The 16,820-nt window shown below is 46.8% G+C and overlaps 1 protein-coding gene across 2 annotated transcripts in view; it reads right to left on the reverse strand.

The window, feature by feature from the left end:
• RASSF3 (Ras association domain family member 3) overlaps positions 1-16,820 on the reverse strand; it is a 75,757-nt gene that overhangs the window by 9,343 nt on the left and 49,594 nt on the right. The window contains exons 2-3 of one of the 2 annotated variants that reach the window (XM_086400210.1): positions 2,348-2,502; positions 90-197 (exon numbers count right to left, since the gene is read on the reverse strand). In XM_086400210.1, the coding sequence (XP_086256336.1) occupies positions 90-98 (9 nt within the window). In that variant the 5' untranslated portion in view covers positions 99-197; positions 2,348-2,502. The remainder of the gene's footprint in view (positions 1-89; positions 198-2,347; positions 2,503-16,820) is intronic. The other variant, XM_086400209.1, reaches the window with a different exon arrangement.

Below are 16,820 nucleotides of genomic sequence, written 5' to 3' on the forward strand. Positions count from 1 at the left end.
TTTTTAAACATACAGACTGTGGTACCAACAACTTATAGTTGTCCTTTGACATTGTCAAGCTAAACAGTATTATTAGCATGGGTGCTCACCAAGGTCATCTTCAACTTGTCTGTGACTGCTAAGTTGTATTTATGAACTTTCTCTTTGATTTCCTCTTTGCTGAGGTAATTGTGGGTTTCCTTCTCTTTCTCCACATCCTAGAAGAAAAATAAGCCAAACCATCCATGAGCAATCATAGGAAAAAATGCAGAAAAGCCAGGATTCTTTTCACATGCCACAAAACAATAACTATGGAGCACTTTACCTTCACACACACACACCCCTTATGAACTTTACGATTTTTATAGCTTTACAGTCTTTATCAGCAAATGGTAGTTAATAAGTGTTAAACTGGCACTAATCACTGACCTGTCAAATTCAACACAACTGCCAGAAGGTAATTTCATCTTCCAAAGGAAGATACAGGTAGCCAGACTTCCTGGACCCACCCACTCTCAACCCCCATCCCTCCAGTCTCTCCCCACACTCTGGAGGGGAAGATTTTAGTGAAATCCTCTCTTGACTGTGAAAATTTCACTAACTGTTTTGTCTAAAGAGCTCAACCAGTGCATGACATCGTGTGACAGCTGATGTCGATCACCGATGGCCACACTCCAGAGTACTGTGGCCCCTGAAGCCAGGCATGCCAGGCACCTGACTTACACGGCATTTGCTTCTCCCAAAAACCTAACCAAGCAGGCATTTTTACTTTCGTTTCTAGATGAGATCAAGTTCTAAGACATAAACTAATATACCAATAAAAACTGCTCTGTATAAGTGTTGGCACTTACCTGAAAAACCTGATCCCAAAGCCCACCGACCCTCAGTAACTCCAGGCACTTCCACCCGGGGTCCTCATTTAATCTTCGTCAGCATCCCCATGTTACAGAGACACTGAGGTTAACAGGGGTCAAGTTTCTTGCCGGGGACAACCCAACTGGTTAAGAGACCAGGCTCGATTTTAACGCAGGTCCACTATGCTGTTTCCACTAAACTGAATAGGCCCCCACCATTCCTGTGTGGGTGTTTGAAAACTTAAAGAAAGGCTGCATAATCAGATTCAAGCCTGGGAAATAAACTCAAAAAAAGAAGAGGGTCCTAATAACCTTCAAGATAGAAGATCGGATGATTTAATAACCCCCTAAATACAGCCTTTAAAAAGTACCTCTTTTCCAGCCAGATACATCACCCCATCCTCGCAGCTGCAGGCTATCCGAGTAGGCATTTGCTCCCACCAGGCACTGTGAGCTAGTGTGATGAACACACCCCCACCAGCGAGGAAAGAACTTTAAGGGCATCAAATCCATTCAGGTCTCAAGTTCCTTGACTGGAGACCCAGAGAGAGCTGTGCTGACTGTAAGTCATCTCAGGAACTTTTCGATTCCAGTCCTGTCCTGGAGAGGTCTGACGGGTCAGTGTTGGGAGGCCAGCGTGGTCACTGCCCAGCTTTGGAAACAAACCTCAAGTCCCTTGGGGAGCATTCTATCTACCAGTGTCAAGTCCCAGAGCAATCTTATTTTTGGTGTCAATGATTAGGGAAGGAAAAAGCTGTAGATTAAAGTAACTTTTTAGGAGCTTCAGTGACTATTTCCTATTTAAAACATGTCTCTCAAGTCTCTCTGCCTGACCTGCTCTTTCCAGTCCACAATTAGCCAGCTACAGGTCATGGCTGAAGCAGAAAATGAGTCTTCCAGCATTCATTATTCACTATGAACTATCCAAAGACTCTTCAAAGCATACCCTAAAAAGTATACAATAAGAGGGGGAGGGATAAACTAGGAATTTTGGATTAACAGAAACACACTAATAAATACTAAAGATAAACACCAAGGACCTACTGTATAGTAGAGGGAACCATATTCAGTATCTTCTACAACTTATAATGGAAAAGAACCTGAAAAAGAATCTATCTGAAACAGAACCACTTTGCTGTACACCTGAAACACAGTAAATCAACTACACCTCAATTGAGAAAAAAAAAGAAAATAATTATAATACATGGTACTTCCCTGGACGTCCAGTGGGTAAGACTGCGTTTCCATGACTAGGGACGAGCATTCAATCCCTGGTTGGGAATCCCAACTAAGATCCCACATGCCACACACTACAGCCAAAAATAACCTTTCATTAAACAAAATATATATACGTAACATTTTAAAAACAAAAGTATACAATAAGAGACGTTCCATGTCATGGGTGTGGGACGTGATGTTGGCAGGGCAAAGGGTGCTGGGAAAGTGCCCCATTCCAACCAGACTTGCAGCTAGGCCAGGTCACCAAAACTAATGCTGTGCTCTGGGCTACTAACCTGAGTCTGCTCTCTCGTTTCTTTTCAAATAAGAAACGATACTGGAGTAGACAGCTCCAAAGTGCTTCCCGGCTTTCTGTTAGCAAAAACGTGCTTCCACTAGCGTGACCGACGAGACAGGACGGCTCCACTCAAGGCGTCAAGGAAACCAAAGGCTCACCATGAAAAATACACAAAAATAGTGACCTGTCTGAATACTGGAGCATACATGTGATCCAGGGGCTTACTACTTGAAGAAAGAAGGAGAGAAAGGCTGAGAGGAGTGCAGAAGAGCAATGGGCAGGCGGTCAGATCATTTCGGTCAGTCTTTGATCACAGGTTTTGCTGATGACACTGGACTTGGCTCCCATCTTGAGGCCCCCTCGGGTCAGCATTCCCAGGAGCTTTAGTTAAAGGCGCAGGCCAGTCTGGGAAGAGAAACTTGCCCTGGGTCATGCACACACGCATAACTGAGACATGCCTGTGTAAACCACTTAGCCGACTTCCTCAGAGATTACAAACCCAGCAAACCATAGGAAGCAACAACAGAGAAGAGCCGGACCCAAAGGTCTCCAAGATCTCCTCCAAACCTAAAATCTCATTATTAAAAGATCAACTGCAAAGCAAATCCCAGAGAAGCAATTAAACCCTAAAGGGCTGTGAGCTTGTATTTTCTTTAAATACCTATATATACTTGTGAATCAAGTATAATTGATTCACAACATTATAATAGTTTAAGGTATAAACATAGTAGGCTTCCCAGGTGGTGATAGTGGAAAAGAACCCGCCTGCTAATGCAGGAGACACAGAAGACTCAGGTTCGATCCTGGGTTCAGTAAGATCCCCTGGAGCAGGGCATGGCAAGCCACTCCAATATTCTTGCCTGGAGAATCCCTTGGACAGAGGAGCCTGGAGGGCTACAGTTTATAGGGTCGCGGAGTTGGACACGACTTAAGTGACTTTGACGTGTAACATCCTGTTTGTTTCAAGTGTAGAACCTAATGACTTTATATGTACATAAAAATGGTCACCAAAATAAGTTTAGTTTACATTCATCACCACCCAGAGTTAATTTTTTTTTCCTTCTGATAAGAGTCTAAGATCTACATTCTTCTTCTGTGATCTTGCATTTTTCAGTCAACTGAGGTAGCACTCACCAAGGCCCACTCATTCAGCAAGTATTTTCTCAACAGAAGCTGTGGGCCAGGCCTTGCCCCGTGAGGGAACGTCACACAGCACCTCCATCTTCATGGCACTTCCTGTCCAGCACAGGTGTGAGTGAGGAATGCCAGAGAAAAAAAGACTTCCAGGAGGTTAACTAAGCTCAGTTCCTCCAAGTAAAGGAGTCTGGCAGCAAAGGGAAAGGCCTAGGAGCCACACGTGAGGCCCTGGAGTGGAGGACACCCTTTCCGGGTGGCTCAGATGGTCAAGAATCTGCCTGCGATGCAGGAGACCTAGGTTTGATCCCTGGTTCGGGAAGATCCCCTGGAGAAGGGCATGGCAACCCACTTCAGTATTCTTGCCTGGAGAATCCCATGGACAGAGGAGGGTCTCAAAGAGTCGGGCATGACTGAGCTACTAACACTACTACTATACTAGCAGAACAGAACCCAGAAGGGAGAAAGTAGATTCCATGAGTACAAAGGTGATAGGAAGGAGAGGGTTAAAAAAAAAACCGCGTGGCGGGCGTGGAGCACAGAGCACGGAGCATAAACATTCATCTGTAATTGCATGGCGAGGAGGAAATGGCATGGTCGCAGGAGTCTCTGAACGCATCCGCTATTGTTCTTGGCAGCTGGGGAGGGTATGGTGCCACGCCTGAGAGTGTCTGCTTGGGAAGTTAGTTACCAGTCATCTTTTTTATAAGCCACTTTTCTTTTACATTCCCCAAACCCTCCAGTTTCTCAGAGGGTGAGCTCAAAACTATAAACCCTAGACTCTTTGCTCACGTTTACACCTAGCAATCTCTGGACGGCTTGCTCTTGGGTTTACCTCAGTTTCTGGGTGAGGTCACACTGCTGTTTTTACACCGATGAACTTTCGTAAGGGGCACGCCCTACCTCCCAGACACACAGGAATCCCAGGCAGCGTGGCTCAGACTGTGTGAAGTCAGCGTGGCCCGGCTCCAGGTTGGAGGGGCTCACAACCCAACTGTCCAAGAATATACAGACCCCTACGAACCTGGACACTGCTTACACCCTTCCTGCCATTTTTTTTGTCTAATTCTGAAATCATATCACAATTAAAGTTTTTTTCTTCCAGTTTTATTGAGATATAATTGACAACAGCACTGTATAAAATACAGCATAATTTCTTGAGTTAAAAATATAACAATAAAAAAAAAAAACCTAAACAAGTATAAAGCATCTGAGAGTAACTATGAGGGGGGAACAGGGAGAAAGGGAGAGAGATGGGAGGGCAGAGGGAGGGAAAAGAAGAGAAGGTGAATATGGCCCTATTGCTCCTTCTGTTTGAGCCTAGTGAAGGCAGCTGGTCTAAGGCTTAGGCATACTTAGGTCTGAATCATGGCTCTGCCACATTCTAGCTGTGGGACCAAAGGTGAGTTATTTAACCTGAGTCTCAGTTTTCTCATCTTTTTAAAATGTACAGAACAATATGAACTTTATAGGACTGTTATGAAACTAACAGTCATGTCCGACTCTTTGTGACCCATGGCCAATACAACCCATTATTCAACAACTACTTATTACATGCCTCCTGATGCCCAGCTCTGTACCAAGCACTTAAAACTGGGAGAGACCACTCTGGTCCCAGCCTTTTTGCCTTTTCTTGGTTCTCAGCCTAGTCAAGTCTGTCGTACTCCCTGCCCTTGCACGTGTGGCATTATTTTGTTTGCATCACAGACCTCTCCCAGAAACAACTGACTCTTTAAAAATTGCAAATAGCCCAGATTCCTAGGTTGAGTGGAGGACAATACATATCCGCATCATGCCAAGACAGGAGTAAAGACTGTCATCACCTCCCCACTGGCAGTCCTGCGGCTCTCATGGGGAGCAGCTCTGACTCCTGACCAGTTTGGGGCCCAGCCTCTCTCAGTGGAGGAGGATAAACTTATCAAGTCAACAGGTACCTTCTCTAAGTGAGGTTCCATTCCAAACTCATGAATTCCTACTTTTCATCTCCTCTCCAGCTGAAATAGGCAGTGACCTACTGATGTCCCTCAAAGACTGGGATGCTGGGTGCAATTACAGCTGGAACAGGTGCCAGCCTTGTATTGTGTAGGGGATAAAACACCAAGCACCCTCCTTCCTAAGACTACCCTTCCCTGGACAAGTTGGCCATGCTGCAAATGGAATTCACAAATAGCTTGAGAGAAGTGTAGTCTAGGTAAAGACTTCACACGTCTTCCTTCCAGGTTCTGTTCCAACAAAGACATCATATAAAGTATCATGGACCTAAGCAAAATAGGAAAATCTCCTCCAGGAGAGATTCTTCTACGGCAATCAAGGAGGAACCTATAAGCAAACCAAAGCAGGTCTGCATATGAAAGCACAGGATGAAGCAGTGATTTCCAGGAACTACTGAGCAAGCCATTCGTGGAGCTCAAAAGACGCTTTCTGCAAGTCAGGGGCGATGCTCCTGAATTGTATTTTAAACCATTAGATTAGCAGGTAGGAAAACACTGTCCCGAGATGTCCTTTACATGTGCAAAGCGGAAACCCTGTGATGAACACAGAAACGCTGTTACACAAAGCTAAGCCTGCAAAGTCCCAAGAGGGTCAATTCAGGAGCCACATGAGCCTCAGGTTCAATCCCTGGGTCCAGAAGATCCCCTGAAGGAGGAAATGGCAACCCACTCCAGTACTCTTGCCTGGAAGGTCCCATGGACAGAGAACCCTGGCAGGCTACAGTCCAAAGAGTCACAAAGAGTCGGACATGACTGAGCAGGCACACGAAATGCCCCGCTCAACCCTGAATGGTGCTCTCAAGAAAGTCCATGGGGGACAGCTTCATATTTACAGTCAACATCTGCCAAACATTCCTCGCTTACGGCACCACAACCTCTAAGTGTTAAAGTAGGTAGAGGTGCTGTGGGAACTCAGAAAGTTCCATCCAACAGCATGATCTGAAATGATGGAAAAGCTCTATATCTGCATTGTCCAAAATAGGACAAGCCACACATGGCACCTGAGAGTTTGAAATGGGGAACTGAGTTTTAAATTTTATTTCATTTTAAATAATTTAAGGCTATGTAGCCTCAGGCAGCTAGTGGAACTCCAGTGGACAGTGTGAAGCTGAACTGCAACGTGGGCAGGTGTCATGAACAAGGGAGGAAAACCCACAAGAAAGCAAAGCAAAATACATCACAGTAAAAAGACAATTGTTCTGGAATAGTGAAAGTGTTACTCACTCAGCTGTGTCCAACTCTTTGTGACGCCATGGACCGTAGTCCACCAGGCTCGTCTGTCCATGGGATTTCCCAGGCAAGAATACTGGAGTGGGTAGCCATTCCCTTCTCCAGGGAATCTTCCCAAACCAGGGATCAAACCCGGGTCTCCTGCACTGCAGGCAGAGTCCGGAGTAAGGAAGAGTCTATTCCTGAAGGAAAGAACCAGAACACTTGTTTCTGGAAGGTTGGGTGCTGCTGTTTTTTCTTTTCTGTTTGTCTGTTTTGTTTATTTGGGTTTTTTGGCCACGTGACGGGGCATGCGGGATCTTAGTTCTTAGCTCCCCAACCAGGGATGGAACCTGTGCCCCCTGCAGTGGAAGCTCAGAGTCTTAAGCACTGGAGCACCAGGGAAGTCCCAGGTGCCGTTCTGACCTTAGAAGCACAGCGTGCTGCTTGCTGCCTCATTCTCATGGCACCAGGGTTGACGGGTGCCACGTCAAGGGACGTCTGGCCATGGCACACTGATTCATTCTCACCAGTCTCGGGTTGTATCCCCCACCACACAGGAAGATTTTTTTTTTTTTTTTTTTTAGTGGCAGGATATAGAGCTAGGACTCTTATTTCCATTTATATGAAGATTCAGGGACCCGTCTTGCCCAAATTTAGCTTGTAGGCAGCTCTTCTATGCAGCCATCTGTTTGCCGCTCCAATAGCAAAGAAAAAGGAAGCGGGGATGTAACAGCCCCCTCAACGTCCTTGGTTCAAGAGATGCACCGCTATTGTCTTAAGGCGGGAAAAGTAAATGGACCAAGTGGAGGGCAGCTGAGGGAGCAAGGGCAACGCACAGGACACTGTCAACAGCACTGCTAATCCTCCAAGATGTCCTGTGGACAGCAAGGGCCGTCCCCCTCTTCCTCCTCCTCTACTCCCCCTCGCTGATTCCCAAAGAACTTCAGGATGCTGAAGTCTCTGAGAAGCCCTGCAGGTGCAAAACTGGCATATGTACATACACAGCAAGGAGACTTGAAGAGAACAGATCTTTAATAATGTTTTAAGTGTGACATTCACTAATTATGAGCAAGTGGGTACATTATATACAGGAACAGATATTTCTTTTCCCATCCATTATTCACTTAGTGACTAGACTGTGTATTCGTCAGAGGATATTAGCATACCCAAACCACATTTGTTGAACTCAATATTTCAAACAACCTCTTTGTCCCCAAGGCTACTTGTTAAACAACAACAAAGAGTACAGCAGAAGGGAATCTAGAGGTATTTTAGAGGACTTCTGGAAAAAAAAAAAGGGGGTGGCAGAAACAGAACTGGGCAGCAGCCTTATAAGGATGCAGTACTGTACTAGCTTCTCTCGCACACACTTGTGGAAGACAGACATGGATAGATCAAAGTGTGGCATCTACAGGTCAGCCTCACCCCTACCCACTACACCACCCTGCCCTCTGGCCCACTATCTTTCCCCCATGAGTGCCCCGCACTCCCAACCCTCACCCTGTGACCCTATCAAGGCCACCCCACCCAGGAAGCCATTCTAACCACAGCAGCCTCAGGAACCCCTGCACCACCCCATCCATTAGATTTCTCATCACAACACCTTCTCTGGTTTGGTGTTTCCTGTATTTTTACTCTTGCCTCCCAACAACTCATGTTTTTTAAATTTTTTGCTCCCGGAGCTGTCACGAGCCGGATGCTGAGCACCAAGGAGGAGGCTCCCTCCCTTTTCAGCTGATTCTGTCTGGTCCCAGAGCCCACAGCTACAAGACCACGTTGAAAACCCACTCTCTTTTGTACATCTTATCAATCTGCATTAAGTTTTGTTTGCTTCTCAAAACGGAATGCATCTGCACGGGCACACAAAAGGCCTTTCTGGTACCAGATACAAAGTCTGATACGCTTCTGTTCCATCTGCACCATCAAAGAAAACAGTCCTTCAAAGCATGCCCCTCCAATACCCCTGAACACCCGGGGCAGGGTGAGCAGCCCCAGCCCAGCGTGTTAATAAGATTAATTGCAGTTGTGATACACATTAAAAGCGTTTCATCTGGGCCTTCCATGACCTCGCTCTTTCAACCGCCCCCCTCTCAGTTACCAGTCTGCCATACCCTATATGGTTGTACTTTAAAACCGGGTCGCGTGCCAATCGTCAAACAGTCACTCATTTGTTTGGAGCCAGAAAACAAACTTGGAGGTGGACCAGTCTCCCCAGTGTGCCCCAGCTGGAGGTCTCAACCTCAAGGCATACCAGATTACATGGTGTACTTAAAAAATCCCAGTGTAACATGTTTTCAAAGGGAGTCAATTAAGATGCTACCCCTTTCTGAAAGGTGATACATTTCACAACTGGCTTAACTTTCTTTAAATTCTAAGGCAACAAAGAAAGGAGAGATTATGAGAGGCCTCAGAGCCAAGCACAACCAAATCCTGCTAATCAGCTGTGATCATTACAAAAAGAATGTGGCCCTAGATGAGCCAGCACTCCTGCCCTGGCCCAATCCACTGGGAAGCCCATTTCTCTGAGGTCTCCATCAGAAGGGACTCAGGTTTCCAAAAGAAGGCATGGCCTCAAAAACTCGGTTTCCTTGATGATTAAGAGAGCACTGGATCATAGTCCCTTTCAGCAGTAACTTTTCTAAGATTTTATACCATCTACACCACCACCCTAATCAAATACAATGCTTACAAAGTCCACTGGGCAGTAGGAAAATTAATGGGAAAAATACATATCAGAGGTGGCCAAGAAACCAAGAGGGAAAAGAGACAAGACGCTACAATGGGGAACATGACAGAGCATCTGCCCTAAATTTTAGATTAAAACCTGTCACTGCTCAAGACTCTAGAGGTCATCTGACAGCCGTCCATCTCCTTCAGCAGCAATTACAGCTGTGGCCACAGTCCCCTGATTGAGATTACCCCAAGGATACTAGAGACTCAAAGGTCAGAGTTTGGAGGTCAGGTCTGGTGACCACCATATCCTTGATGAAACATTTGAACCCTGGCAATAAGGGGAGGTTCCGGAGAAAGGAAATGAGCAGGCTCATTTGGAGGGGCACCAGACAGGAAGCACAAAGGAACATGGCAGCAGGCAGGGAGGAGGCAGGTGGAGCCCATATGGGCAACTCCAGGCTCCAGCTCCGCCAACAGCAGGAATCAGAAAACCAGGGGCACGGACTGCAAACCAACGGGGCTGTCACCCTGAAAACAAATTTCACCTGCCAGCTGAAAGCAAATTTGAACAGAAGACGGACAGTCCCAAGCAAATAAGAAATGTCTGTAGACAAGCACTCCAAGGAAAACTGTGAGATGCAAGCTTGGTATCTTCTTCCCTGCCAATTATCGTAAGGAGTCTAAGCTGCCGTCATAGTATAATAGGAGAATTAAAAAGCAACTTAGGTTCTCCATTTTCAGGTGACATAGAGCTGAAAAATGTAGATGACGACACCTTCTTCAAGTTGATAATGTCCAGAGAGACAGTCACATACAGCTCCTGGAAGGGGTGGATTTGTACATCTTCAGTTCTTACTCAGTGCAGCCTTGCTAAAGCACCAGTTAAAAACATATTTGCATAGCTCACTCTCAACCAACCGAGGTGCGGAGATGGCACCACAGGTACAGGGAGAGAACTGGCAGTCCTTCCAAGTCACATGTCCAGACTGAACATTTTTTTTGCGGGGGGCAGGGGGTGGTGCGCAGCGGGGAGCCTGCCTCGTGGTACACGGAGCATGTGGGATCTTAGCTCCCCGACCAGCGACTGAACCTGTGCCCCTTGCAATGGAAGTACAGAGTCTTAACCACTGCACACTGCACCACCAGGGAATTCCCCAGACTCTGAACAATTTTTTAACATGCAAGTGGAGAGTCTGAAGGAGCCCATGCGCAGTTAAGCTGTTTTATATTACCCATGCTCCTATTAATGCAATCCACTGCCTCGGCCTGAATTCTCCTCCCCTCCATGCTCCACTGCACTCAAGATGGTTCTTCTGATTCAGCCTCTTCATAGCCCTTAAAAGGCACGGCTGAAGTACCAAATGTACAAGGCCTCATTCTTCTCTGTGTATTCTTCACGAGCAACACATGACGCCCTCCACTCTCAGAAGGACAATGATCTGTGCAGAAAATGGGCACATGAAGGATATTTACAGATTCAGCTCCACCTTAACTGCCCATGTATTGGTTTTCTCTGAGGAATCACCTTCTTCCTTCCTACCAAGGAGGTGACAGTACTCTGGAGGAATTAAAAGAAAAGTTAGAGCAATTCATAAAAAAAATCTGGGAGATAAGTACCTTAAAGAGTCTCACATGAGCCATCTTCTTTTAAATTTACTTATTTATATTTTGGCTGTGCTGGGTTCTCATTACCGTGTGCAGGCTTTCTCCAGCCGCGGTGAGCGGGGCCTGCTCTCTAGCTGCAGTGCTCAGGTTTCTCATCGCGGTGGCTTCTCTTGTTTTGGAGCAGGGGATCAGTAGTTGTAGCGCATGGGCTTACATGCCCTGCAGCATCTGCCCAGACCAGGGATCAAACCCACGGTCCCCATTTGCAGGAGGATTCTTAACCACTGGACCACCAGCGAAGTTCCAGCAATTTCTAAAGATACTCTTTTGCACAGGAATTGCTCCTTGCCCTCCTGCTTGGTTGTGGATAAGCTGAGAAACATCAAGGTCATCACAAGAACCTCAAGGCTTGGGGTGAGTTGGGAGACACCAACAGAAAGACCAGAAGGGGAGAGACTAGGAAGGTAGACCCCTGCCAGGAGAATAGGCAAGGGCCTGGCGACCCTGGCCCATGCTTCCCACCCCACGAGCCCAGCCAGGGATCCCAGACACCCTGCTCTGAGGGTTCAGGCAGTGCTGAAACAAACACTTTAACTTTATCACTCAGTCGTGTCCAACTCTTTGCAACTCCATGGACTATACAGTTCATGGAATTCTCCAGGCCAGAATACTGGAGTGGATTAGACAGTCCCTTCTCCAGGGGATGTTCCCTACCCAGGAATCAAACCGGGGTCTCTTGCATTGTAGGCGGATTCTTTACCAACTGAGCTATCAGGGAAGCCCTTATACTGAGAACGGGAAGAAAAATCTCAATACACCTCCCCCATTTTGCTTCCCTATTCTCTCTGTTCTTATTCCAAAACCAGATGGGCAAAATTAGCCAACCTGAAACCCTGGAAGGCTGCTGGAGGTGGTGGCAGCTGCATCACCCAGGTCAGACCCCCCTCACCACACCCTTCACACCCGACTCAGAACTCATTTATAATAACTTGTTTTGAGGACTCATTCTTATCCCTATTCTGCAAATAGGAAAATGGAGGTTTCGAAGAATTCACATGGCGAGGGCATGCAGTTAGTGCAGGGCCTGAGGTCACAGGAGGTCTGTCTGACTCAAAGCCCATTCAGCCAAGAAAGGAGGAGAAGGAGGGAAGGGACCGTGGAGGAGGTGAAAGCTCGTGGACAGACCATCAGGTTTGTGCGTCACTAGCTTCCAGAGGGGGAGGCGGTTGATACACAACCTATTTTGGAGGGTGAGGTACTAACACAACTAGCAATTACCAGGGGCACTGCTCACCTGGCTGAGTCTACAGAAAATTAGTTAAAAATCACAAACTACATGCCCAGTGTTAGGGAAATGGTTAAATGCGCTCATATACCTTAAGAGTAGACCACAGAGAAGCTCTGAACATGATGCTTACAGAGAGATATTAATGGAAGACAAAACAAAAGAAAAAAATCAGGAGAAGCCGCATATCCAACGTAACAAGCCACGTGCCTGAAGACAAGAAGGAAATATTTCAAAATGTTAAGTGTTTATGTTTGATTGGTAAGATTTAAGGCTTTAATTCTCTTTCTGTACAAAATTTTGACAAAATTTTCAAAAACTTCTCTGGTCTGTATGACTGTTAATTGGGGTGGAAAGTGTGTTGAAAATGTTAGTTGCTCCACCGTTGTCTGACTCTTTGTGACCCCGTGGACTGCAGTCTGTGAGGCTCCCCCGCCCATGGGATTCTTCCAGGGGCGGAGGTGGGGAGTAAAAGCTAGTGGGGGATGGGGGAGACGTTCACGTATTTTAAAAAAATTTAAAAAACAGCCAAGGAAACAGTAAACACAATGTAATCCAGCACCCTGGCAGAGCAACTGAACAAACTCTGATGTGCCAGCCACTCCTGGCAGGCGAGCCACCCCCGGGGAGATAACTCTGACACTGAGAAGAGAGGCACTAAAGCAACTGAGCTCACGCCTGCAGCCAAATGCACTTGCAGAGGTCGAAGTAGGGAAGCTGCCTGAAGAGAGCAAACCAGAGATCTAGGTGAAAATAAGGCACTGCGGTCTGCAAAATAAAGAAGGCTTCTTCCAGCTATTTAAAAAACAACCACCACCACAACCTGCTACTGCGAAGGACTGACCAAAGGAAAGGAAAAGTAGCTTTTTAAACATCACCCTATTAGTCCAATTTATAAATAAAAGCCACATTCCAGTCGCCCTGGAAACTGAATAGCCATTGGCAGTGGGGGGTAATTCACAAGCAACTTGGATTTTCTTTGTTGTGCAGGAATGTTTCTGTCACTTCCAAGACCTGAGGGCTCACACACCCTCTGGCTCCGCTTTCCTCCCTGTGAGCACAGGAAGTCCAAGGCCTGGAGGAAGCGCCCTCCCGCCCCACCTTTCCTCAGGGCTAGGGGTCAGCAGCCTGGCCGCCCAGCCACCCCCACACCCGGAGCCAGATGGGGGAGGCAAGGGCGGGTGGAGGTGCTGCTCAGCTAGGAGGTGTGGACTATAAAGTAAAAGGCTTGATTTGAAGGGGAAGAAAGAAGAGAAACTGAATTTAATGAATGTGCTGGCATTAGGGGTCTGAAACAAACATGTGGATCAAAGTTGTGTGGACCTCACTAAACTGAAGATCTGGACAGGAAGAAATAGCAGACACTCAAAGTGGAGGGTCAATGCCAGTATTCAACACAGGATATGGGCCGGCTTAGAGCTGCATCCTTGTCCCCACGTGGGGCAACTGCCTGAAACAACAGTGTCCCAGAGGGCACAGGGAACTGCTTCATCTGTCTAAGGAGACCTGAAGACAGCGACCACACCATATCACAATGTACAAGCTCTGGGCCAGACCCCTGGCACAAAGATTGCTTCACCTTTTCACCCCTTCACTCGGGCCACTGATGTGTGCATCACCCCCCAGCCCACCCCAACACCGAACAAAACAAAACTCTTCAAACAGCTACTTAAAGAAAGTCCTAGAAAAGAAACGTGAATATTTAGATTTGAAAGATGTTAGCTGAATGCCCTGGAGGTCCAGTGATTAGGACTCCAGGCTTTCACTGCTAAGGGTCCGGGTTCAATCCCTGGTTGGGGAACTAAAATCCCACAAGCCATGCAGTGCAGCCAAAATAAAGATGCTGGCTTCCCAAAGTTAAATAGGCCACTTTCAACTCCTGACTATATATAAAGTCAATTCTAGGTATGAAGCAAGTTTTTCTAGGGTGAGTGGGACATGTATATTTCTTTCAATTTAGGACATAAGGAAGTTAGGGACATTTTTTTTTTCCTTCTAAAACATCAAAATCCCCCAATCACCAAGTTTTCTGAGGCTCCATGCCAGATTTAAAAAAGAAAAAAATGAACTGGAGGATTGATAAATGACCCAGTCTTGCAGGCTGATGCGTGTGATGCTCATTTAAAGAAACAGAACACTGGCCAGCTTACTAAACACGGGTTAGAGCTCATGGAACCCTCAAAAGCCCTGAGGTAGAAAGTTTAACCCCACTGTACAGATGCATAAACCCAGGCAAAGGTCACAGAGGTAGCATGTAAACACAAATCCTGGCCAGTTCCCAAACCATGTCCTTTCTATGTGTACCAAATGACCTCTAGAGTCCAGGAGAAAAATCTGTTGCCAACTAGCTGGGTGACTTTAAGAAAGTACAAAACCTTTCCAGGTGTCGTTTTCTTATCACTTAAAAGGGAGAGAAGGCATCCTCTCTCTACCCTGTCAGAAGGGGGAGCAGTGAGTCTGGAAGGAGAAAGTGGGCATGCGTGCACAGTCAGCCCCTCCCTCTGTCCTCACTGGGGGCCAGCATCCTGCTCTGACCCTGTAGGGGGGTCTTCACCAGTACAGCACAGGAGGTCAGCCTCAGGAAGGCCCCTTGCCCACAGGGATAAGCTACATTATCCGTATCAGCTCCAAACCAGGAGTAAAGGTAAATTTTGGTCTCTATCCTTCTCAATCTGGTCTTCTCAACTGATTCAGAACTCAATGGGATGAAGTCTGGTCCTGTAAAATGGGAATATGTCTAAGACAGAAATTCTATTGGCCTAAAATAGAAGTTATAACCCCCTTGTCTCAAGGAACTGTGCTGTGCGTAGTCACTGGCATGACTGACCCTTTGCGACCCCACAGACTATAGCCCTTTGCGACCCCACCGACTATAGCCCTTTTCATACTGTTCATAGCGTTCTCAGTATGAAAAAGGCTATAATCCATGAGACTGCAAAGAGTTCGACACAAATCTCATTGTCTCATTGGAAGGACTGATGCTGAAGCTGAAACTCCAATACTTTGGCCACCTGATGTGAAGAACTGAATCATTGGAAAAGACCCTGATGCAGGGAAAGACTGAAGGCCGGAGGAAAAGGGGACGTCAGAGGATGAGATGGTTGGATGGCATCACCGACTCGATGGACATGAGTTTGAGTAAACTCTAGGAGTTGGCGATGGACAGGGAAGGGTGTCTTGCTGCAGTCCATGGCGTCACAAAGATTCAGATACAACTGAGCGACTGAACTGAAATGGACTACAGCCCACCAGGCTCCTCTGTCCGTGGGGATTTTCTCCAGGCATGAATACTGGAGTGGGCTGCCATGCCCTCCTCCAGGGGATCTTCCCAACCCAGGGACTGAACCCAGGTCTCCTGCATTGCTTCCCTGGTGGCTCAGAGGTTAAAGCATCTGCCTGCAACGCAGGAGACTTGGGTTCGATCCCTGGGTTGGGAAGATCCCCTGGAGAAGGAAATGGCAACCCACTCCAGTATTTTTGCCTGGAGAATCCCATGGATGGAGGAACCTGGTGGGCTACAGTCCAGGGGGGTCACAAAGAGTCGGACAGGACTGACTTCACTCACTCACTCCTGCACTGCAGGCAGATTCTCAGATTCTTTACTGTCTGAGCCACCAGGGAAGCCTCTCAAGGAACTAGTGATAGAAAATACAAACACATCCCACACGCCAACTAAAAAACATTTCCAGATACTTAACAAATGGAATCTGTTTACTAAGTACACATATTTTCATAAAAATAAATGTCATTTCCCAGTCAAAGCAGGTAAAAGGTATTTTTGAAAGCACATTGTTTTAAAAACAAAACACACCTTACTTCTGTCCAAAGCCATCTAGAGGGCTCAGGCAGAGGAGGAGGGGCAAGCAGTAGCTGTCTCTGCCACACCCCTCTTCCAGGCAAAGGCCTTCTCCTACCACATCCTGACCTTGTCAACATGTCTGAGACACTCCCATTTCAACTAGTTTCTCTCCCACTCTCTTTTCTGTCCCCACTTCCTTCTTGATAAGACTCTTTGTCAAGACTGCCAACAAATACTTTCTATATACTTAGCCAATGGACCAATTTTAGCATTCAACAAGTACCTGTTCAGCACCTAAATATGAGAGCCTACTGGTGGCTCAGACAGTAAAGAATCTGCCTGCAATGCAAGAGACCTGGGTTCAATCCCTGAGCTGGGGAATATCCCCTGAGAAGGGAATAGCTACCCACTCCAGTATTCTTGCCTGGAGAATTGCATCGACAGAGGAGCCTGGTGGGCTTCTGTCCATGGGTCACAAAGAATTAGACACAACTGAGCGACGAACACTTTCACTAAATATTTAACCAACAGCTGTGTGAGGCACTGATGACAGTGAGCAGGGCACAGGGTGTGCCCTTCAGGGCAGGTTGGGACAGGAAAAGGGGTACTAGTGGAGGTTACAGTGTCAGAGCCGTCAGAAATGAGTGCAGGAGAGGAATACCTCAGGACGGCTTCCCGGAGGAGGTGAGATCTAAGCCAGAACCCGCCTCGGGCGTTTGTAAATTCTGCTTCCCCATCAAACTCGTTATGGAGAGCTCTTAAAACCAGGGAG

This window comes from Bos grunniens, chromosome 5 (assembly GCF_055505025.1).
Source record: "Bos grunniens cultivar Pamir isolate PY7600 chromosome 5, Bosgru_T2T1.0, whole genome shotgun sequence".
In the NCBI taxonomy this organism is placed as follows: domain Eukaryota; kingdom Metazoa; phylum Chordata; class Mammalia; order Artiodactyla; family Bovidae; genus Bos; species Bos grunniens.